General features: G+C 48.1%; 2 protein-coding genes across 5 annotated transcripts; both read left to right on the top strand.

The window, feature by feature from the left end:
• Positions 1-536: 536 nt before the first annotated feature.
• Positions 537-2,527, top strand: LOC114765297 (intestine-specific homeobox). Of its 2 annotated transcripts, none has more exons than XM_028955436.1 (4): positions 537-908; positions 1,454-1,605; positions 1,687-1,788; positions 2,107-2,527. In XM_028955436.1, the coding sequence occupies exons 1-4, from the start codon at positions 734-736 to the stop codon at positions 2,338-2,340; spliced, it is 663 nt and encodes a 220-aa protein (XP_028811269.1). In that variant the 5' UTR covers positions 537-733; the 3' UTR covers positions 2,341-2,527. The 2 variants fall into 2 exon arrangements, with proteins under 2 accessions (XP_028811269.1, XP_028811270.1); XM_028955437.1 differs by having other exon boundaries at positions 2,119-2,527.
• A 2,732-nt stretch (positions 2,528-5,259) lies between these two features.
• LOC114765167 (protein bicaudal D homolog 1) lies at positions 5,260-22,866 on the top strand. Of its 3 annotated transcripts, XM_028955254.1 has the most exons (9): positions 5,442-5,669; positions 11,893-12,105; positions 12,181-12,333; positions 13,072-13,524; positions 14,903-16,048; positions 17,489-17,640; positions 17,749-17,959; positions 20,734-20,809; positions 20,884-22,866. In XM_028955254.1, the coding sequence occupies exons 1-8, from the start codon at positions 5,442-5,444 to the stop codon at positions 20,779-20,781; spliced, it is 2,604 nt and encodes an 867-aa protein (XP_028811087.1). In that variant the 3' UTR covers positions 20,782-20,809; positions 20,884-22,866. The 3 variants fall into 3 exon arrangements, with proteins under 3 accessions (XP_028811088.1, XP_028811087.1, XP_028811086.1); XM_028955255.1 differs by having other exon boundaries at positions 5,260-5,669; positions 20,724-22,866; XM_028955253.1 differs by lacking the exons at positions 20,734-20,809; positions 20,884-22,866 and having other exon boundaries at positions 17,749-19,162.
• The last annotated feature ends 56 nt before the right edge of the window (positions 22,867-22,922 follow it).

Raw genomic sequence — 22,922 nt, forward strand, 5'->3', positions numbered from 1 at the left:
GATTGCAATGCAAACTAAATACTACAATGGTGCTGGTAAAACGATGTCTCATGTTCTAATGCTTCTGAATTTCATGCTTTTCCCCATCCATGAATCCACAACCTGTATTTTTTGGTTTGGTGAAGATCCTGACCGAAAATGGTTGGAATGCAAATACTCACTCAGACGGCTTCATTAAAAAGTTAGGGCCAAATCTTGATCGTTGGAATAATAATGCTGAAAAGACATGATGCCATCAACACACACACAGCAAAAAAAAAGTTCTCAACCATCTTGAGGGCACTTTTCTGAATTCAATAAGCCAAATGTCAGAAGCAGGACTTTTATTAGTGCTTTACCTGGAAGTAAAATGTGTTCCTGCTCGAACCCATGGCTCGAAAATAAACTGAAGCCAGGAGAGCTGCGATTCCGCAAGCGGCCACGGGGCGTCGCTGTCCCGCTATAAACACGTGATTCTGCGGAGTGAAGGTGAAGCCCAGTGTGAAAGGCCACAGAAAGGCCATGAGAACGTCACCTGATTACAGTCAGTCATTTACTCAGCGCTGCATGTGTGTCCGTGCTTATTCCGCCGCTTCGTCTTATACGATCAGGAAAATGGCTTCTTGAGTAGGAATTGAGGAGGAAGCCGCAGGCGTGACTTTCCAGTGTTTCGGTTACAGAGTAAAGCCACCTCTCCTCCCGATGAGCTGAACCCGGGGGGGCAGAGCTGGTCAGAACTCACCACAAGGCTGAGATGCCGAATCTGGAAAGCGAGAAGGAGGTCCACAGGGGGTCCACCACTCTGTCCCACTCCATCGAGGAGATCCTGAGGAAGCCATGCAGGCCGGTGGAGAACGGGCCACCAAGTCAGGAAGACTGTGAAGCAGCGCAGATGGGGTCAGAATCCACCACGTTCACGAAATTCCCAGGTATGTAAAAATACGATAAACTGAACGAGCCTGTTAATAATCATTTTTATTGAAGGACGTTGCAATATAATTTATTGTTTCACCATTTGTTAGGCTGAGGTTGGATCTATAACTATTATATTTACAGATAAGAAACAGTCAAAAACTGGAACAGTACATTTTTTCTAATGTACATTTTCTGAGAGTTGATCTATAAAAAAAGATCAAATCAATGAATAAAAAATAAATAGACTTAAATACTGCAACGTAATTCTCAACGTAATTGAATGTTGTACAAAGAAATAGATGCAGTTCAAAAAGTAGCTAGAATCCAAAAACACTAGATATTAGATATATATTTTTATATATTTAGATATTACTCATATTCTGAATAAGCAATAGTAACCACATAAAATGAAATAAAAAATTTTTATAATTCTGAACTCTAACATATTACATCTTTCAAATTTGACTCGTAATTCTACAAAAATACTGTAAACATGACAATGCAAATCGAAAAGAATAATTCTTGAAATAGCAATTTAGCATGTCTTGGTCTCATGAAGTTCACCAGAGAAGCCACAGACGAGCGCGGACGACCTTCACGTCTGCCCAGTTGGAAGAGCTGGAGAGTGTGTTTCGGGACACGCACTACCCGGACGTCCAGACCCGAGACCGACTGGCATCTCGCACCCGCCTGACAGAGGCCTGCGTGCAGGTGGGCATCAGATCAGTAGCGCGCTCTGCACCCCGCAGGAAAGCAGCTCCGGTAACGTGCATGTGCTTCACCGCAACGCAGATCTGGTTCCAGAACCGCCGGGCCAAATGGAGGAAATATGAAGCCAAGTGGAGCTGCAGGAACTTGCAGGATCTGTGTGATTTAGACTCGAGGTTCAGCTCAGTAAGCATCTTACACAATTCAAATATTCATAGAGAATATTTCTGAGAGTATTCAATAGCAAACCACTTTGTATTAAATAAAGCTTTGTCTCAATAATTTAATGTATTACCATTTACATTTGTAACATAGAAAATATTATATTTATATTATATATTTCAATAGGAATACACCTACAATCTACATATATTTATCTATACATTTCAGTGCATTTTTATATATATGTTTTATTTTTATGTAATGTTAGTATATGTACATGTATGCATTGTTTTTATTGGGGGTTTTTTGTCTTTTTTATTTGTCTTTTTTCTTTCCTTTTAGGCCTTCAACCAGTCTGAACACTGTGACCTGTCACCTTCTCCCGCTCCTGGGCACCTGAACTCGGGACACAGCCACTTCCTGTTTGAACCCCGCCCTCCGACAATCAGCTGTCTTCACTGGGCCCCGTCGAAGTTCCACCCCTATCAGTGTTCAGCCCTGTTTATCCCCATGGTGAAGCCGGTTCTGCTCCGCCCACCACATACACACCTGCGCTCAACTCACACCATCACTTAGACCCCACGTAATATCATATTTTATACCACAAAACAGATTTTTGTGTTTTATATAAATAGCATATTCTTTATACTTGGTCACTCAACCCTGTCATGCTCTTTATGGTATTTCTGTTCATTAAGGATCATTAACGAATATAAAAGGAGCGAATTAAATTGTTTTGAATAAAAAGGTTTATTGTTTCAAAGCCTCTGTGTCTGTCTAAATTGCTGCTGCTCGTGTATTACATCATTCGGCGGAAGTGATAGTGTGTGTGTGTGTGTGTGTGTGTGTGTGTATGCAAATCTGAGAAACATTAATGGGTGAGAATCCATGAGGTCCAGCACTGGTACTGAGAAAATGGAAGCTCTGGGTTTTCAATTTCCTGCAAATGTTGAACCTCCAGAGATTACCAGGTCTTTTGATCCCCTGTAGCCGGTCCACACTTTCCCACTATCACTTTCCCGGTGATATCTCACTGCTGATTCAGCCGTGACCTTGACGGTTTTCTCACTCTGATCAGAACAGACTCCTGAAAACCTGAAACAAAGGTGACCACAGAATGGGCAAAAAAGGTCCCATTCAGTTCACGAAATGCCTAAAAATCCTGGAAATATCAAGCTTGTTAAAATGACTTTTTGCTCCTGTTTGATTCATAGCGTCCAAGAGCTTCACAATCCTCCTCCTGCACTTCACCACCATTTAAACTGTCTCATGAATTCTCAGAAACCGTGCAATCATCTTTCATAGGCTCGGGATGTGGGTTGGGTTCTCTGATTTAGATCGGGAGCACCATCACGGCGGTGGCCGGTGGTTTCGCCCAAAAGATCGATTTTTGGCCCCTTCTCAATCAATGATTACATAAAAAAAAAAAAAACCTACATGCTTGTCTGCTCCTCAGTGTCCCAAAAGTCCAGAACATTCTGTCTGCTGCAGACTGTTCATTCCTGCATTTTATGCTGGATCACTCTCTCTGACCTGGCGGACTGAGAAGCAACCAGTGAAGCATCAGGTTTCTGCAGCTGCAACGTTCGTTTTTATATCACATTTTCAAATATGCGTTTTCATAGAGAATAATAATGTGCTCCAAAATTGCTCCTAATTCACTTCTTTCCTTCTTTCCTTTGATCTTGTCGTATTTGTCGTCTATTTCGCGCAGGAAACGTGGAACTGTGATTATTCCTCGCTGCCTCGCACTGTTGTGCTGCGTTGTGTATGTGTGTGTACGCAGGCTGAGCGTATCGCTGAAACAACACACGGCCCTTGAGCGAAGGGGCTTGTTAGCGTAATCCAGAGATACGGGCCATTTTACGGGGCCCTTCGTCGACTGTTCTAATTATTGCCCAATTGGTTTATTGGCCGTTAAGCAGTAAAGCGGCGCCTTATCTTAATTTGTCGGGGTTATGACCAGGTCGGCCCCGGGGTGAGATGCCAGTCATACACATCATCGTGGAGGCCAGAACATGGAGGGTTTCAGATTTGCTAACTTATTTAATTACAACGTTTATTATAGGGACTTGTAGTAAAGGAAGGACGAGGCCAAATTCCGTCACCGTGGGAAAGATAAGAGGACAAACAGACGAAATAAGTCAGGGAACGGTCGGGAAAAGAATGAAATCCTCTGAGCCAGAGGGGAGCAGGCCTGGAGCCCAGGCTGCGTTGTGGACAGGGACAGCAGCGGGACACTCCCCTTTTTCCCAGGACCGTCATTAGCGTTTATTTGACGATTAAGGCGAGCGGTTTACAGCACGTATTCGGGTGGGAGGAGAAAATCCTGCTCTACGGACTCCAGGACACAGACCAGACGTAATCTTCATCATCTACCTGTTCAACACGATCCATCAAGGGATGTGTTCGCTCATTTAGTAAGTGAATGGAACATGGAGTTATCCTGGTCCAGAAGAGGTTTTGAGAGATCTCTAGATAACGATGGGACCTACAGATGAGCATGTTGAGAGATCTGGTCACCACGCAAATTCAGGAACATCTTGTGGTGTGTGTGATTTTTCACTCCACGTGTGTGTGTGTTTATTGCTTTGGTCTTGCCTTGACAGTCTTGCTCTTCCAACAGCTGAACTTTTCACCTCGGCCCTTATCGGCGTTTATGACCCATGAGCATTAGCGTGAACCCGGCCTTATCTCGACTTATCGGTACACACAGCGCCGGGCCTGGCAGCGAGACTCGGACCAGCTAGCAGGCCAAGGATCGAGACAATTTCTAATCTAAACGTGGACCGACCGATTCATTCATCTATTTATATTAATAAGGTTTTTTTTTAAGGCAGGCAGAGTTTGGAGAAGTGTTATTCACCGCTAACGTGGAAAGCCTTTCTCTGCATGTTCCTGCCCTCTTGTGGCAGGTCAATCACAACAGTGAAAAAGTATTCACAGCACAGCACTTTCCCCACGTTTTATTATGTTACAGCCTGGTTCCAAAATGGATTAATTTGGGAATAAAATTTTCAGAATTCTACACACGACACCCCACAATGACAACGTGATAAAGGTTTTGACAAATTTATTACAAATAAAAAAGATGTCCCATGTACATAACTGTGTGTGTGTGTGTGTGTGTGTGTGTGTGTGTGTGTGTGTGTGTGTATATATATATATATATATATATATATATATATATATATAAATAGATATGTATATATGTAGATATATATGAATAGATTTTAGCTTTGGACATGTTTCATTCTGCCACACCCTTTCTCATCAGGTTATTTTTTAAATTCAAAACGGCAGTACTATAATTAAAAGAAATACTTCATTTTATGTGTATTATACACATGTAGTTGCATTTTTCTTTAGCAAAAGTCCACGTCGCTTCATGAAATCCGCTTTTTAGATATAGTTCTAGTTCTCGAGGTTCCGTCCTCTATTCCTCCCTCCATCCCTCCTTTGTCGGAAGGAGACGCTCCGGGATGCGCTGACGTCACGGCGCGGAGGATGCGGGTGCGCCGGTCCTCCTCTTCCTCTCCGCCTCGCAGGATGGAGAGATGGCGTCCGGGTCCCGATGAATAAGCAGAAAAAGAAGCGGAGGAGAAGGATGCCGCGGGACGCCGGAGGGGACATTTAAAGGCCACTGCTGGTCCCCCACACGGCCGGAGCGACGGGCGATGGCCGCGGGGGGCGGATGCGGACGCGGATGCGGCGAGGCGGCGGACCGGTACCGCGCCGAGGTGGAGCGCCTCGGCCGGGAGCTGGCGGAGGCGAACCGGGAGAAGGTCCGCGCCGCGGAGTGCGGCCTGCTGGTCCTGGAGGAGAACCAGACCCTGAAGCAGCAGTACGCGGAGCTGGAGGCCGAGCAGGACGCGCTGAGGCGGGAGCTGGAGCAGCTGCAGGAGGTAAAGGGTCCGGGTCGGAGGAAACTTTCTTTTCGATCATTTCCCCTCCTTTTCAGTCTCTGTGTGTGTTGTGTGTGTGTGTGAGTGTGTTGTGTGTGAGTGTGTGTTTGTGTGTGTGAGTGTGTGTGTTGTGTGTGTGTGAGTGTGTGTGTTGTGTGTGGTTGTGTGTGAGTGTGTGTTTGGTGTGTGGTTGTGTGTGTGAGAGTGTTGTGTGTGTGTGAGTGTGTGTGTGTGAGTGTGTGTTTGTGTGTGTGAGTGTGTGTGTTGTGTGTGTGAGTGTTGTGTTGTGTGTGTGTGTGTTGTGTGTGTGAGTGTGTGTTTGTGTGTGTGGTGTGTTGAGTGTGTGTGTGTGTGTGTGTGTGTGTGTGAGAGAGTGTGTGTGTGTGTGTGAGAGAGTGTGTGTGTTGTGTGTGTGCGTGTGTTGTGTGTGTGTGTGTGTGTGTGTGTGTGAGAGAGTGTGTGTGTGTGTGTTGTGTGTGTGTTTGTGCTGTATCTTTGTTGTCTGTCTGGGTCTTTACGTTACGTGTTGGCATTTAAATTGACATCTGTTATGAAAAGCGGGTGGCACCCAGAGGAGAAGACGCCACACGGTGAGTGACATTAAGACACCATGCAGACGTGGCCACGCCTCTTTTTAAACGAGACCCTCAAGGTCACTGGACAAAGCGACAGATGAAAACCTCTCCACAAACTGTGAATTAAAAGCCTGAAGCGAATTGGCGTAAAAGACATCAGTGTCCGTGGAGTATTTTCTGTACAGAACTATCTGTAAATTATCGTCTCAGTTATACCTCGTACTGAGCATGAATATCAGGTCCACACCAGGACCCAGGAGACCGGCGAGGCACCCAGGGGTGACCGTGACCATCACTCACTTAAGATCAAATATGGCGGCGCGGCAAAATGTTTCCGGGTCGTTAATGATCCTGATAACGAAGAACAATTACGCTAATGGAGCCCTATAAGCCTCGATACTGGAACTACGAAAGCACGGCATCATTAATAATTCAATCCAGGCCTCTTCCCACTCATTACTTGTCTATAAATATTAACCACGACACACATGACATTTACAGGTTTCGGCCTTTTATCGTAGACAACGAGCAATGCAACACACACATACACATGCAGAAATATTCATGCTGTGAGCGACGTATAGCTATCCACGTACAGTAGTGTTGATAGACTTGCGTCCGTACTGTGTGTTGTAATCAAGCCTGCAAACCAAATAACTGAAGGACAACATTTACATTTACAGCATTTACCAGACTTGGGATTTGAACCTGGGACTTCTGGTTCACAGGCGAGTGTGTTACCCACTAGGCTGTCCCTGTAACTACTGATTGTAAATCGCTCTGGATAAGGGCATCTGATAAATGCTGTAAATGTAAATGCATCCGTATCCATATATGTTCCATAAATTTTTGAGGATGTGCCCAAAAACCGACACAAAGAATGCAGGATACAGACCGTGGCTAAACTACGTAATATGAACACATCAGGTATATTTCTGCCTTAAGCCTTGTGGTGTAGTGTGTTGTGCTTGTTGTATGGTATGTTACAGTATGGTACGTTATGGTATGGTGTGGTGTATTGTGTTATGTAAAACGTTATGTTATACATTGCATAACGTAATGGTACGGAACACAACGTTATGAATTGGTATGTTCTGGTGTGGTATAGTGTAGTGTGTTGTGTTTGTTGTATGGTATTATGGTATGGTGTATTGTGATATGTAAAACATTATATTATACATTGCGTAACGTTATGGTACGGAACATTATGTTATGAATTGGTATGTTGTGGTGTGGTATAGTGTAGTGTGTTGTGTTTGTTGTATGGTATTATGGTATGGTGTGGTGTATTGTGATATGTAAAACATTATATTATACATTGCGTAACGTTATGGTATGGAACATTACGTTATGAATTGGAATGTTGTGGTGTGGTATAGTGTAGAGTGTTGTGTTGTATAGTATGTTACAGTATGGTACGTTAACGTAGTATGGTGTGATATGTAAAACGTTATGTTATACATTGCGTAACGTAATGGTACGGAACATTACGTTATGAATTGGTATGTTGTGGTGTGGTATAGTGTAGAGTGTTGTGTTGTATGGTATGTTACAGTATGGTATGTTATCATATGGTGTGGTGTACTGTGATGTGATGTGTAAAACATTATGTTATACATTGCGTAACGTTATGTAGGGTATGTTATGATGTAGTGTAGTGTGTTTGTTGTATGGTATGTTACAGTATGATACATTATGGTATGGTGTTTTGTATTGTGATATGTAAAACGTTATGTTATACATTGCGTAACGTAATGGTACGGTACATTATGTTATGTGTTGGTATGTTGTGGTGTGATATGGTGTAATGTGTTGTGTTGTATTGTATGTTATGTTATGGTACGGTACAGAGTGTTACGCAGTGTTTCATGTTCGTGTGTGAGTGATTGACAGGTGGTTCTTTGTAGGACGTGTGTCGTTGGTTTCCTGCATGCATCACCTTGTCTGGCTGATTTAATAGTAGCTTTGATGGAAGTGTTTGAATTTACGAAGCACATGGATGAATATGAAGAATCACCATTTTATGGTTTCATATGACATTACATATATATTTATGTATATATAACCCATATTCTTCAATAAACTGCTGGCCGCATTTGAATCTTAATTCTAATGGTCGTCAAAAACCTTTATTTGCTGAAGTTGGTTAAAAAAAATTATAATTTATATAATCCTTCCTTGTTTGGTGAGGTTTGGTGGATCTGATCATCTGGTCAGCAGCAGATGTTGCAGTTGAAGTTCTACTGCTGATGCACGTGGACATGGTGGTGGTAGAACCAGACGGGTGATGTGTAATAATGTGTCGGCTTTCACCGATTCTTCGCTCCGAGTGACATTTCCGACTGCTGTAATCGATGGCGATGGTGGCCAGGGGCTTTCTGTAATGTCACTGTGCTCAGTGGTTCCCGACACGCCCTGAACTGTTCCTCTCCTGCTGGTCCCGCCGGCTGTCAGCATCTGGAGTACTGATGAAAAATGCAGTTCGGCTGCTCGCTAAAAGCCTCCGCCGCCTCTCTTGGACGGGGCAGGGGCGCCGTGACCTCTGCACGCAGCACGTGACCGCACGACTGGGTGGGGCTAGTGAACGATGCTTTCGGTTGGTTATTTTGAAGATCAGACTCCGATGTGGCGAATAATAAATTGATAAGCTGTAGAGCGTCTATGAATTATGCATCGCGCATGGCTCCTGGGGGAAGCCTGTAAATGCCTCTGCATGTCAGATTAATTAATAAGGGCGTGACGTGTTTTGCTAAAAGTGGGATGTCTGCACGGTGAACGGCCCAAGAAGCGGAACGCAGGTTATGGCCAGATGGACTCCTGGGACGGCCGCTGGTGGAGCTTTTAGCTGTGGACTTCAGAAGGCCCGCTGCCCTGATATCAGAGTCAACGCGACCCTGAGGTGGGTTTTCGACAAAACTGACCAGTCAACAATCAACATCAAACCCTAAAACGGGTTTTCGGTTCCTAAAAAACCCGTGTCCGCACAGGATTGTTATCTGAACTGTTTTGATCCGCGTGCAGAGAACGTCCCAAATGCTGTTGTAACCCCCCTCCACACCTGTAGGTGGCGCTGTAACTCCCCACTCTCCTTGTTTGTTCTCCGGCCTCGTCTTCTCATTAGAAATGTGCAGCGTAGAGAGGATTTCTCGTAGCTGCCGCAGCACAAACACTAACGTGTGGGGGCCAGCGGTGGCCTAGCGAATAAGGAAGCGGCCCCGTGATCAGATTCGAATCCCGATCCGCCGAGGTGCCACTGAGGTCCCCGTGATGAAGGCCCCGTCCCCACACGCTGCTCCCCGGGCGCCTGTCATGGTGCCCACTGCTCACCAAGGGTGGCGGTTAAATACAGAGGACACGTTTCACCGGGTCACCGTGTGCTGTGCTGCTGTGTTTCACAATGACAATGGCGTTCGAGAGAGAGAGAGAGAGAGAGAGAGAGACTGAACAGCTCTTCACAGAAGCTCTGGGCACCAAGGCACCTTTCAGCACCGCTGGTCAATGGCTCCCTTCCTGTAGACACAAACACACACAGAACGAGGAAAGAAGACGCATCGGAGACAGATGATGGCGTGTCTCCTCCCTCCTTGGCTGGGTTGTCTCTTGGTCTCTCGCTCCCGTCCTGCTTGTGCTTTGAGGCGGTCGGGGGGCTATTTCAGGGGGGGAATATCAGATTTGAACGGGACGAGGACACGGGAACACACCTGATCGGCGGACCATCGAGGTCCCTGAACGTTAACTAATGAAGATGAATGCGCTCATGTTTCACGTCCGGGATGGATTTTACGCTAAAAGCCCCGTCAATCATTGGGGCAGGACAGCAGCGACGAATTTGGTTCCAATGTGAGGAACGTTCTGCCAGTGTACTTTGTAAAAAGGCCGGTATGAATGAAAATGGGTCGATTGAGAGGTGGAGTCAGTGGTTGGTCCGACTTCACTGGACGCTGGAGACGTGTGTGTCTTTGTTTTATGATTTCATTTTACTCTGAGGCTGAGGCTCTAATGACGTTGCAGTGGGACTCGGAGATCCCCTCTGCATTGTTGGCATGATTGACAGCTTTCACAAACCGTACCACCTCACTCTGACCCCCAGAGTGAGGAAGAGAGAGTCAGATAGAGGCGTGAACCTTCACTGGTCTTAATAATATGACATAATTGATAAAGTTCTGCACTGCATCGATATAGAAACGTCTGTTCCTGCATTGCAATGGGTGGTAGTAGTCCAGGGGTTACACACTCGCCTATGAACCAGAAGTCCCAGGTTCGAACCCCACTTACTACCATCGTGTCCCTCAGCAGGACACTTAACCCTGAGTGTCTCCAGGGGGACTGTCCCTGTCACTACTGATTGTAAGTCTCTCTGGATAAGGGCGTCTGGTAAATGCTGCAAATGTAAATGATGCATCGATTGTAGTGTTGACTTCAACACCCCTAGTGGCAGCCCGCCGCATTGCTATTTTATTTTTCACTAAATATCTATGCAAAATATGGCCACGAGGTCCCATCTCCTCCACAGTTTTCCTCTCTTCCTTCTCAGTTTTCTTCGCTCACCTAGTGGCACTTAGTCGTTGGTGTCACCAGCGGACATCGCAAATGCAATATGATGGGACCACGCCTACATGCCGAAGACTAAGCCGCATATTCGCGATCGTCCACAACGTGCTCCGTCTTAAGCAGTGGAGCGGAAGTGTCCTCCATAGTCTTCCACAGGAGGAAGATCAACGACCCCCATGATGCACCGTCGTTCCTCCCTGTCCCCCTGTCTCTCTTTCTTGCAGCGTCTCTGTCTGTCTCCTTGGCCTGGATGTTTACTCGCAGCTGTTGTGATAGCTGCCATGGTGTAGCGCGTTTGGTTTGGTTGTCTGTCCCCCGCTCTTGTTTAATGACGTCACCAGGCCACACCCTGCTGCATCGTGAGCACAGAAAGACAGAAGAGACGCTGTCCCGGAGAAAACGCCATTGATGTTTACATTCACAAAATATATAATTACTACACAAAACACACAAAATGACATATAATAAGACATATAATCTCATTTATACATAGTAAACTACATTAAATGTAATTTTTTTATATATTGCATGAAATGCATCCATTCTTTTTGGTATTTTCACCCTTTCATCTTAATCCACCTCGGATCGATTTCGCTGCTCCATAACATTCTTCATTTCTCCCCTCGCGGTGAGGCCGGTATCGACCGCCGTGTAATCGCAGCCACGGCGGCGGGATAATGAGCAGAATTCCCAGTCCGCCTCTCCGGTATTCCTTCCTGCACGTCCATGCGGACTTGCTGACATCGTCTCCCTGGTTTCTAGTGCTCAGCTCAATTCAGGGCCATTTGGAAATTCCGTATTCAGTAATATTTTAAGAATATATTTCATTTTAATTGTGTTTAAAACGACTGTGTCATACCATTATTTGTTTAGTTTTCTGGACGCTCAATTTGTCAGTTACTGTTTGCATTTTACCATCGACGTGAATGAAATATCAACTGTCATATTAATATTTTTCATATTTCCTAAGATGTATGTTAATATTTTTTTATCCTGTGCAGCACTTTGGGTCGTATAAAGTGCTCTATAAATAGAACAGAGTTGGGGTTAGATAATTAGACCTTTCCTGATCATCTGACGGACTCTCTGGTCCTCAGGCCTTCAGCCAGGCGTACTCCACGCAGAGGAAGGTTGCGGAGGACGGGGAGAACAACGAGGAGGCACTGCTGCAGGAGTCGGCCAGTAAGGAGGCGTACTACATGGGCCGCCTGCTGGACATCCAGGCCGAGCTGAAGCTCAGCCTGTCCCAGACGTCCAACTCCCAGTCGGAGAACGAGCGGCTGAGTGCCCTGCTGCAGGACCTGCGAGAGGTGAGAACGTTCTCACCGAGATCGCAGAGTCTCCCCAGCTGATCTGATCTCGTCCGTCCTTGTCTGGCCTCTCAGAGTAACGAGATGTTGGAGCTGCAGAGGAGCAGGATGAGGGAGGAGGTCAGGGAGTATAAATTCCGGGAGGCGCGGCTGCTGCAGGACTACACTGAACTGGAGGAGGAGAACATCAGCCTCCAGAAGCTGGTGTCCACACTAAAACAGAACCAGGTATCACACACACACACACACACATATTTACATTTACAGCATATCCAGACTTACATAAGCGCTTTAAATATCCATCATTGAAATCCCTCGTTTGGTTACCTATTCTGGAACCTGATCTGTAGGTACCGTAGAACAACCTAGAACCTGGAACCCCCATTTTAATATAGAAAGTGTACTTAACAGCTCTTTTTTTAGTCTTGGTTGAAAACAGGTCGTGGTGCAGCGTGAGAGGTCTTGTAGCCTGGTCTAGTAGAGGAAGACCAGCCAGTAGATAGTTACAGTAGTCCAAATTTTACGGTCCAGTTGTGGGGTGGAATTAGCGCGGACGAATAGCAGTTCAGTTTTGCTGGGGTAGAGTTTCAGATGATGTGCTGCCATCCAGGATGAGATGTCAGCCAGACAATCTTGGTGGACACGTGTACATCTGAAGGTGTCGTCTGCATAGTAGTGTTGGGATAATCGATAAGAAGATATGACCTCACCAAGAGTTTTGGTGTAAAGGGAGAAAAGGAGAAGGCTAAGTACTGAGCCCTGAGGGACGCTAGTAAAAGACTTGCAAGGAGCAGATGTTGTCCTGGTGAAATCCTGTAGAAATTCCAAACTCTGAAGGATGCCCAGGAGAGTCTTGTGGTTGTGAAATCCTGCTGACAGGTCCAGGAAGTTTAGGACTGAAGACAATTTTACTAAAACACACACACATTCTGCAGAAGCAACCAGTATATTGGCGTGACTGTGCAGGTGGAGTACGAGGGTCTGAAGCATGAGATCAAGGTTCTGGAGGAGGAGACGGCGCTGCTGAACAGCCAGCTGGACGACGCGCTGCGTTTGAAGGACATCTCGCAGGTGCAGCTAGAGGAGGCGCTGGACGCACTGAAGATCGAACGGGAGCAGAAGAACGGCCTCCGCAAGGAACTGGCGCACCACCTGTCTGACGGCTGCGCCCTCATCTCCACCTTCTCCTCGGCCCCGCCCAGCGGCAGTGCCACGCCCACGGCCGCCACCTCGCCGGGCAGCGAGGAGGGGGGAAAGTGTAACGGGCACCTCCTGCAGGGGGCCATGGGAACGCTGCTGCCCAGGATGAACGGGGACTTCCGCTCGGCCGTGGTCAGGAAGGGCGACCCGCTGACCCCCGACCTCTTCAGCGAGCTGCACCTCACCGAGATCCAGAAGCTGAAGCAGCAGCTCATTCAGGTGAGAGACGCTTGGCTGACTGCAATAACTTTTATTATTGCATTGAAATAAATCACTTTAAGCCCAGTCATGTATCATGTTTCAAAACATCGGTGACAATTCTTACTGTCACACATTGCAGCTTCTACTGTATGATTATTGATTATTGAAACACTACGTGCACTATTTGCTGTGATATGCAACAGTCTTCTATGTGCAATACCGTAAATTCTGTAGGACTGAGGGTGGTAGTGGCCTAGCGGGTAACACACTCAACCTATGAACCAGAAGACCCAGGTTCAAATGCCACTTACTACCATCGTGTCCCTGAGCAGGACACTTAACCCTGAGTGTCTCCAGGGGGGGGGACTGTCCCTGTAAGTACTGATTGTAAGTCGCTCTGGATAAGGGCGATAAGGTCTGGTAAATGCCGTAAATGTAAATGTATTATAGATTATTTTATTCTATAGCGCTTGGGTGTTGTGGCGGTCATTAGCAGTCATTCTGATTCTAGCCTCCAAGTGTGGCACTGGGCTGATGGACATTGATGTCCTTCTACATTTAGCGTTTTTTTTTTTTTTTTAGGCCACGCCCCCTTTTAGTTTTAATCTGCAGCTTGTCCGGTTTTGTTCGGGAATTTTTCCTTTTGTTTAAGGGTTTGTTTCGTTTGTTGAGGAGATGCTGGCGATGCTCTTCGCTGCAATACTGAAGGAAGGAGACCTCTGGGACAGTTGCACTGTACTAGTAATGGAACTGCAGCACACAGAGATGAAACACAACCTCACACACACACTCACACACACACACTGTAATGCGTCATGCTTATTTATAACCTCCCTGCTACTCGGGGCAATCGATTGTCTCCCGCGTTGAGCAGTGTTTGCTATGTGCACGGTGAGATCATGGATTTTGGGGAAGGAGGCTGTGTGTCTGTTTCGGGAACAGATTAGGTGTTTAGTGACTGTAACACTGTACCACGGTACGCTGCTAAATATATAACCGCTGTCCACCAACAGATCTGGGTTTGGTCCAAGCAGCCCGCACTGGTACTGATGGTGAAGTTGTAATGTACCACAGTTCAGGCATAGTGATGTTGTTGGACTATGTGATGTACATCTTGTGTTTTTGGGCTCTACGGGACATAAATTAGGGGCAGTGGTCTAGCGGTAAAGGAGGCAGAACCGTAACTGCTGGTTCAAATCCTAAACTGCTAAGGTCCCCACACACTGCTCCCCGGGCGCCTGTCATGGCTGCCCACTGCTCACCAAGGGTGATGGTTAAATACAGAGGACACGTTTCACTGTGTGCTGTGCTGCAGCGTTTCACAATGACGATCACGTAACTTGAACATCTGACTATTTTTTTATGTGTAAAATGTGTGTGTGTGTGTGTGAGACAGGTGGAGCGTGAAAAGGCCTCGCTCTCGGTCAGTCTGCAGGAGTGCGAGACTCACCTCCAGCACACCCAGCGCGCCCTGACGCAGCAGCACCAGCGAGCGCAGCGCTTCCGCCAGCGGCTCGTCACGCTACGACAATCACGCGCCGACAAGGACGCCTGCATGGAGACGGAGACGGAGGAGGAGACGGAGGAGGAGGACGAGACGGCGCCGAAGCGCTCGGCCGAGTCCCCGTGCCTGGACATCCTCCAGTGTAAGTACCGGCTGGCCGTGACGGAGGCGGTGGGCCTGAAGGCGGAGCTCCAGGCGATGAAGGAGCGCTGTGGCCGGCAGGTGGAGGGGGAGGCGGAGGACAGGAGCGGCCGCGAGGCGCAGCGGCGGGCGCTGGAGGAGCGGGCCGCCCGGCTGGAGCGCGTCTGCAGGGAGGGCAGGGAGCGCGTCGGCGCGCTGGAGGCGGAGCTGCGGGCGGCGGCGGCCGCCGGCAGCGAAAGCCACAACTTGCTGAACTCCGCCCAGGATGAGCTGGCGACCTTCAGCGAGGAGCTGGCGCAGCTGTACCACCACGTCTGCCTCTGCAACAACGAGACGCCCAACCGCGTCATGCTGGACTATTACCGGCAGGGCCGGGCGCCCGGGAAGGGCGGCCTGAAGCCCGGCCAGGACGAGCACCGCGTCCTCCTTACGCCGCGCCTGGCGCGCCGCCTCGCGGCCATCAACGCCGCCGCCTCCAGCTCCTCTGGCGAGTCCCGCAGCCCCTCGGAGTCGCCGTCCAAAGTGCCCCACGGCGGTGAGCAGAGCCCCGCCCGCACCCCAATGGGCTCCCCCGTCATCAGTGCCTCCTCCTCCTCCTCCTCTTCCTCGCCGGGGCCAGAGGCGTCCGTGCCCAGCTCCGGCTCGGACCCCCGGAGGGAGCCCACCAACATCTGCCACCTGACCGCCATCATCCGCGACCAGATCACCCACCTGCAGAAGGCCGTGGACCAGTCCATGCAGCTGTCCCGCCAGAGGGCGGCGGCCCGGGAGCTGGCGCCGCTGCTCGACAAGGACAAGGAGGCCTGCATGGAGGAGATCCTCAAACTCAAGTCCCTCCTGAGCACCAAAAGGGAGCAGATCGCCACGCTGCGCCTGGTGCTGAAGGCCAACAAACAGGTACGTTATCACTCAGGTCCAAAGAGGCCTCTAGAACCTGGCCTCTATTTCAACTGGAAAAACCAGGATTGTTGTTCCATCCTGTGGTGTACAGGGGGACACCATAGGACCACGTTAAAGGTCTCCTGACTAAAAAAATTTAACTTCTTGTGTGTGATTAATTCGAGTTCCCCCAGCATGTCTACGGTCCTGCAGTGGCTAGAAATGGCGATAGGTGTAAAGAGTGCTTTGGTTCTGCTTAACCAGAGTGGCAGCTCAGATGGAATTTGTCCCCTTATGATGTCATTAGGGGAAAGGTTACCTCCCTTTTCTCATGCTTTTTCTGGCCAGACATATTATGCGCCCCTCCCCTAAAACATTATCTCCACCGACTGTCATGGCTTCCAAACATGCTAAGCGTTGTAGTTGCTCCATGATTGGATGTAAAAATGATCACAAATGTATTTTTTTTAGTTCCGTCAATACAGACTGACATCCTGTCTGCAACAAACATTGTGGTTGGTGGATGGCGCTGAGGACGTCATTTCCGCGAATGCCCCCTCAACTTCTATAGGCCGCTTTCCTCCTCACCCCGCCTCTCTCCTCCTCATTAGCATTTAAAGCTACAGACGGTGAAACTCGGCGTCCTGGGAAATCTCGTTGTGGGACTGGATCAAAGTGGCCGCAATTCTGCACCGCGACTGAATTTCAGAAAGAGACGTCAGACACAGAACTAGGGGACCAACAGGACCGATATAAAAGCAAAAAAAATGTTCATGTCAGGGGACCTTTAAGAAGATATGGCTGGTTTTGGTAAATTGCAGACCGAATATGGGTCCGCTTTACGTGGGCGTGGTTGGCTCCATTACTAAGCACCACTCGCACGATCCCGCCACATAATATAACTATACCTCATTAGTTCAGTTAACAAACCGAAACGTAGGTTTGTAGGTCTTATGTTGGCTTTGGCAGTTTATGACTCCGGTCGGATTAGGATTGAGGAGGGCAGGTTCCTCAGCAACTAAAGTAGATGATCGTCGGTTCTGCTGCCTTGATTGTGTGAACAGTTTTATTTGATCTTGGTTCGGTAGCCTTCAGCGTCTGTCAAGGTTATCAAAAAAAAAAATGTCGTTTCGATGGCAACTGGACTTGTTATGGATCCTTGACAACGTTTGGCCCTTCCATTCCAGAGGGCCTCCTCCAGTCTTCAGTGACTCTGGAACGAAGCCTCCGATTAACGTAGTTGCCTCAGACTGTATTTATTTGTGGTCCACAGCTTTGTGGTGATTAATGGGTGGATGACAGACTCCACTGAACAGTGATTTATACTTCATGCATTTTATAGATTTCTGCAGTGAAGCTAAAAATTGTTGTAATTACCTTGTTTATTACTACACACACAAATCGTATTGGGCCACGGGCATGTGGGGGTGGTTGTAAGAACATGTGTGTGTTCCTCAGACTGCTGAGGTGGCCCTGGCCAACCTGAAGAGTAAGTATGAGAACGAGAAGTCGATGGTGACAGAGACGATGACGAAGCTGAGGAACGAGCTGAAGCTTCTGAAGGAGGATGCCGCCACCTTCTCCTCGCTCAGGGCCATGTTTGCCACCAGGTGAGAGCTTCTCCAATAACGTGCAATGTTCAGTTGCCCATGTTGGATGGCCGATGGACGTTTTGTGGATACCATGGCTTTGGAGTTGACGCTCTGTCTCCCGTTCAGGTGTGACGAGTACGTGACTCAGCTGGACGAGATGCAGCGGCAGCTGGCGGCGGCCGAGGACGAGAAGAAAACGCTGAACTCTCTGCTCCGTATGGCCATCCAGCAGAAGCTGGCGCTCACCCAGCGTCTGGAGGACCTGGAGTTCGACCACGAGCAAACGCACAGGACCCGCAGCAGCCGGGCAGCCAAGACGAAGAGCGCCGCACCCAAAGTAAGTGGAACTGGACCCCCTGGCCCCTCCGGTAGCCCCGTAACTACAACAGCAACTATAGGATTAGGGCTCACCTCCACCTCAGCTACACCCAGAGCCCCTCTGACCCCGGGTCAACTGCCTACCACACCCTCCATGCCCAGCAGTCCCCCTTCCTTGGAGCCCCCATCGTCCCCAGCCTCCTGGACCCCTCCGTCCACACCGCTACGACTGGGCCACTCACCGTGGACCCTGGGCTTTCGCACCTACATAGTGGAGCCTCGCACCTTGAGTATAGACTCCGCCCACCTCTCCCGCACGTCCAGCCTCGCCCAGCGATATGCAACCGAGTCCCCGTCGTCTCCGTCCCACGCCTCCGGCTCGGCGCCGTCATCACCGTACCGCTCTCCCATCTCGGGGGTCAGGCGAACCACCTGGGGCTCCCCCCGACTCCGGCCCCTCACTAGCCTGACGTCCCGCTACGGCTCAGCAGGCCACTACAGCTCCCCCACCTCCTACGGCCAGCTGTACCCGCGAACCTACAGCTCCCACCATCCACGGTACTGAGTGGGGTGACACAGAGAGGAGGACAGACTGGTTTCCTGGTTCAGGGTGAACTGTTTCTGCTCAGGGATTTTAGACGGGGCCCGGTGGCAGCCCCATCCGGCCCCAGGCTGTTGATCGGCCTGCGGGGCGCTTCTCACGATGCTTTTTTTTTTTTTTTTTATCGTCTATCGCATGTGGGTAACGTCCTTCTGATTGACTTCATGAAATGTTTCTGCTGGATGCAAGGTCTGCTTCAGTGTTATGATGTTGAATCTCTGTGATTCTGTGAATTGTTGCTTGTACAGATATGAGTCCTACAGAAGTCTCCAGATCTCTTAATTTCACGTCACCTCGCATAGAAAAAAATCCCAATTAGGGTAAAATTAGGCTTCAAAACCTTTAGTATGGATGGCAGAAGGTGCAGAACTGCTCCAGAGTGTAAGCCAATAATTGCCAGCTGCCCTTTCTGAGAAGATCCTATAGGTGGCAACAGAGAGCAGCGGGCAAAATAGCTTTACTGACACAAGAAAGGGGGAAAAACCAGACCAAACTAAAAACACTATTCATCTGAATCGTTGTTATTGTTATTTTAATCATTAAATTAAATAATAAAAATTTGTGTATTTTCATCGTATAGTATGCTATTATACTATAAGTATAGTCTTCTGTATAAGAATTCCAAATTTTTCTCCTCTGATGGTAGATGCAGAACGATTAAAACATTACGGACGGAGTCACTGCAGCCCCGCAGGACATGATGCCTCCTGGAGATGTTTTAATGAATTAAATTAATGGAATAACTCAGGGAATATGAAGCACTGACAGGATGTCACTAAAGAAAAGAAATAATTGGAAAAAAAGCCGTCACAGTCGGGGATTGAAAACGGAAGGTTTCACCATTTGGCTCTTTTCCTGTGAGAATCGTCACTCTGCTGTTAATAACGCTGCAGTAACTGTGTTGGGGGGGGGGGCCACGTGGAGTCCCGTTCTCTGCCCGTCCTGCTTGGAGACCCATTTTCCGCTGCATCGGGCTTGTGTTGAGTGATTTCGTGGCCCTTCGTGGGTCTTCGTGGCTGGAAATGCTACACAACCAAATATGTCCTCACCGTCGCGCCCGCATCCCGATGACTGTTATTTAGCCAAAAGCAGGGAGCCATGGAGCATTTGACATGTCCTCCGAGCTGAAAGCCGGCGAAATGGCGCTCTGATCTGAACATTGTAGTATGGGGTCGTTTTCAGGGCCTTTTCGGGGGAACAGGTCGCTGAGTCGGTGGTGCGTTTGGCCGCGTTGGTGTCAATTGGCTTTTTTTTTTCTTCTTGCCGTTGGTGAACAGTATGGAAACCAGCTGAAACCTCCTCTCTGTGAACTCCCGTCCAGCAGGCGCCACGCGTCTCCTTTCAGCCCGCCGAGCCTGAAACCTGTCAAATGCTCCGTGGCCCCGTAGGGTGTTCTCCGGCGCACCAGCGTCACTTCTTACCTGCCGCGTACGAACGCGAATATCGAATCCACATGCATGGGTGAGGGATGTAACCGTGTTATTCAGCCTTCATGTACTCTGTAAATACCGCGTGTTGCACTTTTTACGCGTCTTTGTCATTTATTGTGTTGTAATTGTCCCCATTGTCCACTTCATCACACGTCTGTCAATCACTTTGTTAAATAAGTAATAAAGAATAAGATGAACCAGCCTGAAGACCATAAACAGATTAAAACATGGTGGAGGAACTGGCGTATTTGGTAGTAGCATAGAGGGTAACACACTCGCCTATGAACCAGAAGACCCGGGTTCAAATCCCACTTACTACCATCGTGTCCCTGAGCAAGACACTTAACCCTAAGTTGCTCCAGGGGGGGACTGTCCCTGTAACTACTGATTGTAAGTCGCTCTGGATAAGGGCGTCTGGTAAATGCTGTAAATGGAAATTTTCCAACACATGCATTACTATTATTTATTTATTTATTATTATTTATTACTAACACCACGGCAGATGGGCCTCGTGCGAGACTGACTTCGCATTTACAAGCTTTCTGAGCACGATTTACGAAGCCATGGAGCTTGATTACAGTTAATTGTGTTCTGTTCCAGTAACACGACCATTTTTAACGCAGCGTAACAGTACGGTATAAAAGTAGCCAGCACCTTCCTGTGTTCCTCTGCTCCCATGTTGACGTCCAGGTAAGTGGAGGGCGTGGCCTGTTTCCATCTCTCCTCCCCCCCCGCTGTGTCTAACCTCTCAGTCTCTCGTAGATCGTCAGCAGTCTGCTGCCGCAGTGCCGGCACTCCCCTCACAGCTAAGGCGTGGCCGGCTTCCGTATGCTCGCAGGTAACCCCCCACGATCCTTTGCGCAGAAGAAACTGGGACCGCCCATCGTTCCACTCCCCTCTCTTTTTTTGCAGAGTCAGCACACTGGACGCCCTCCAGCCCACCCAGACTGGAGAACCCCACACCCCGTCCTCCAGCCTCCTGTGGAGCAACACCATGGCAGCGCCAGCCGAGAATCCTCACAATGACGGCGTCCCATGCACCGATGGACCAGAACAGTCGGAGCTGCTCGTGTGTCTTCAGTTACTGTTTACACCGTACTGAATCATCTGCTCTCACGTCAACCTGTGGGTGTGGCCTCAAGGACGCAGTATACCTCCAAAGCATGCAATATATGTCGGCTATGGGAACAATGGTGGGGAACGGGCCGGATTTATCTGTGTAATAATGCATATTGAACAGCGATTACAGTTTTCGCTCCTCGAGGGATGATTTCCCCGTGCAACATGAGACGTAGCGCATTGTTAGAATTCACTAGGTCGCCAAGGAGGACGCCTGAATTAATCTGCATGCTGGTGTTGATAGTGGGCATGGTCCCGAGAAGCCTACAGCAGAAATTGCATACCAGGAGTACAATGAGCAAAGAAAGCAGAGGTGCTACACTGGGCGTGGAATATAATGTAATGCATGTGACGATAGGTGGTAGCGGGTGAAGCTGCTTTGGATGAAAGCATCTGCTAAATGAGCATAAGGACAGGGGTTATATCATTTTATCATCCAGAATGAGGAAGTGGGGTGTGGGAGATCTGTCAATCATACCTACAGGCTCCTCCCCCTTTTGAACTTTGTTTATACAAAGTTTAAAAGTTCATCTTCTGGGCATCAGAAATAATTACACGGCAACAAAAATTCCTCCTCTCCAACATACAGATAGCTTAATCCCAGTAAATCCCACAGACGTAAATGCCGTGAGATTACTGAGCACGAACGCTACGTCTTATGCAGCGGTGCTGAAATCAGGCCCGTTGGGTACCCTAATTTTACACCGTCTACAGATTGTCCGCATGATAGTTCCACAGTTCCAATGCGAATGCATTACTGAACACAACTGTGTCACCGGTTAAAAATTTGGTTGTACCACTATCCCTCTGTAGGCCACATTCGGACGAGTTAGCCACGTATTGTAAAAAGGAACGATAGCTAGCCCAGCAATGTCACGTTTAACTCGTCAAACCACTTGTTCCGGTTCTACGTCACTACGGGGCAGAACCATGATGCTTTTTTTCAGACCGCACTGTACCGAACAGCAGAAAGAGGGACTTTCATTTCATACCACCTCTTTGTCAGAGAATACGATATTTACAATATTCATTTAGTTTGGTGAACAACGGCTAAATATGAAGACAAGAAATACACATAAAACAGAGCAAACTACCTCTTTAATGATTTTTCTTGTTAACCTACGGCTTGTATCTACGCTCTTAACACGCACTTTCACAGCCGTGCATTTCTACACCTGCACAGAGCACGTCATGCAGTTCCCACAAGACCATAGGCCCTTCCTTGCCGTTTGTATGTTCCCGCGTGAGAAGCACAGAAACCAACCAGATGCATTCCAGTTCGACTGTTAACTCACATCCCAGGATAACGTTTCCCACAAATCAGCCATCGTTTCACAATGCCACTTCGTGCTCGAGGGCCAGCTTCTGCATCAGCGCTCTTCGGTTCTTCTTCTGCCTGACATTCAAATAATTCCTGATATTAAAGACCAAGAGTCCCCCATTTTCCCTTCTCTTCAGCTGGAAGCCATAAGATAAACTGCCAAAGAAACTTTTTAAATCAAGTGGAAAAGGTCTTGGAGAGCAGATGTTGCTAAAAGAGCCCAAGCATGTCGGGTTACAAGCCTTCTAATCTGTTCCAGTATTTTCTTATTTGGGTTGCTGTGCATTTTTCGGTTTGTTTTAGTTAAGCACTCATCTTGGACTCACAACTGCACAAATTCAACTGTCCGTGGATGCAGAATGCTGGGAAAACCGCAATACACTACACTCCCATTGTGTCTCACCGTTTCTTATCACGTTCGAAAATAAACGCCTTGTTTGTCAAATGGAATGAAACAGATTGGTGGTGCATGTCTGCTACATTTCAGGTAGTGTGTCTGTGGTGAAGCTGA

The sequence above is a fragment of the Denticeps clupeoides genome, chromosome 15 (genome assembly GCF_900700375.1).
Source record: "Denticeps clupeoides chromosome 15, fDenClu1.1, whole genome shotgun sequence".
Classification (NCBI taxonomy): domain Eukaryota; kingdom Metazoa; phylum Chordata; class Actinopteri; order Clupeiformes; family Denticipitidae; genus Denticeps; species Denticeps clupeoides.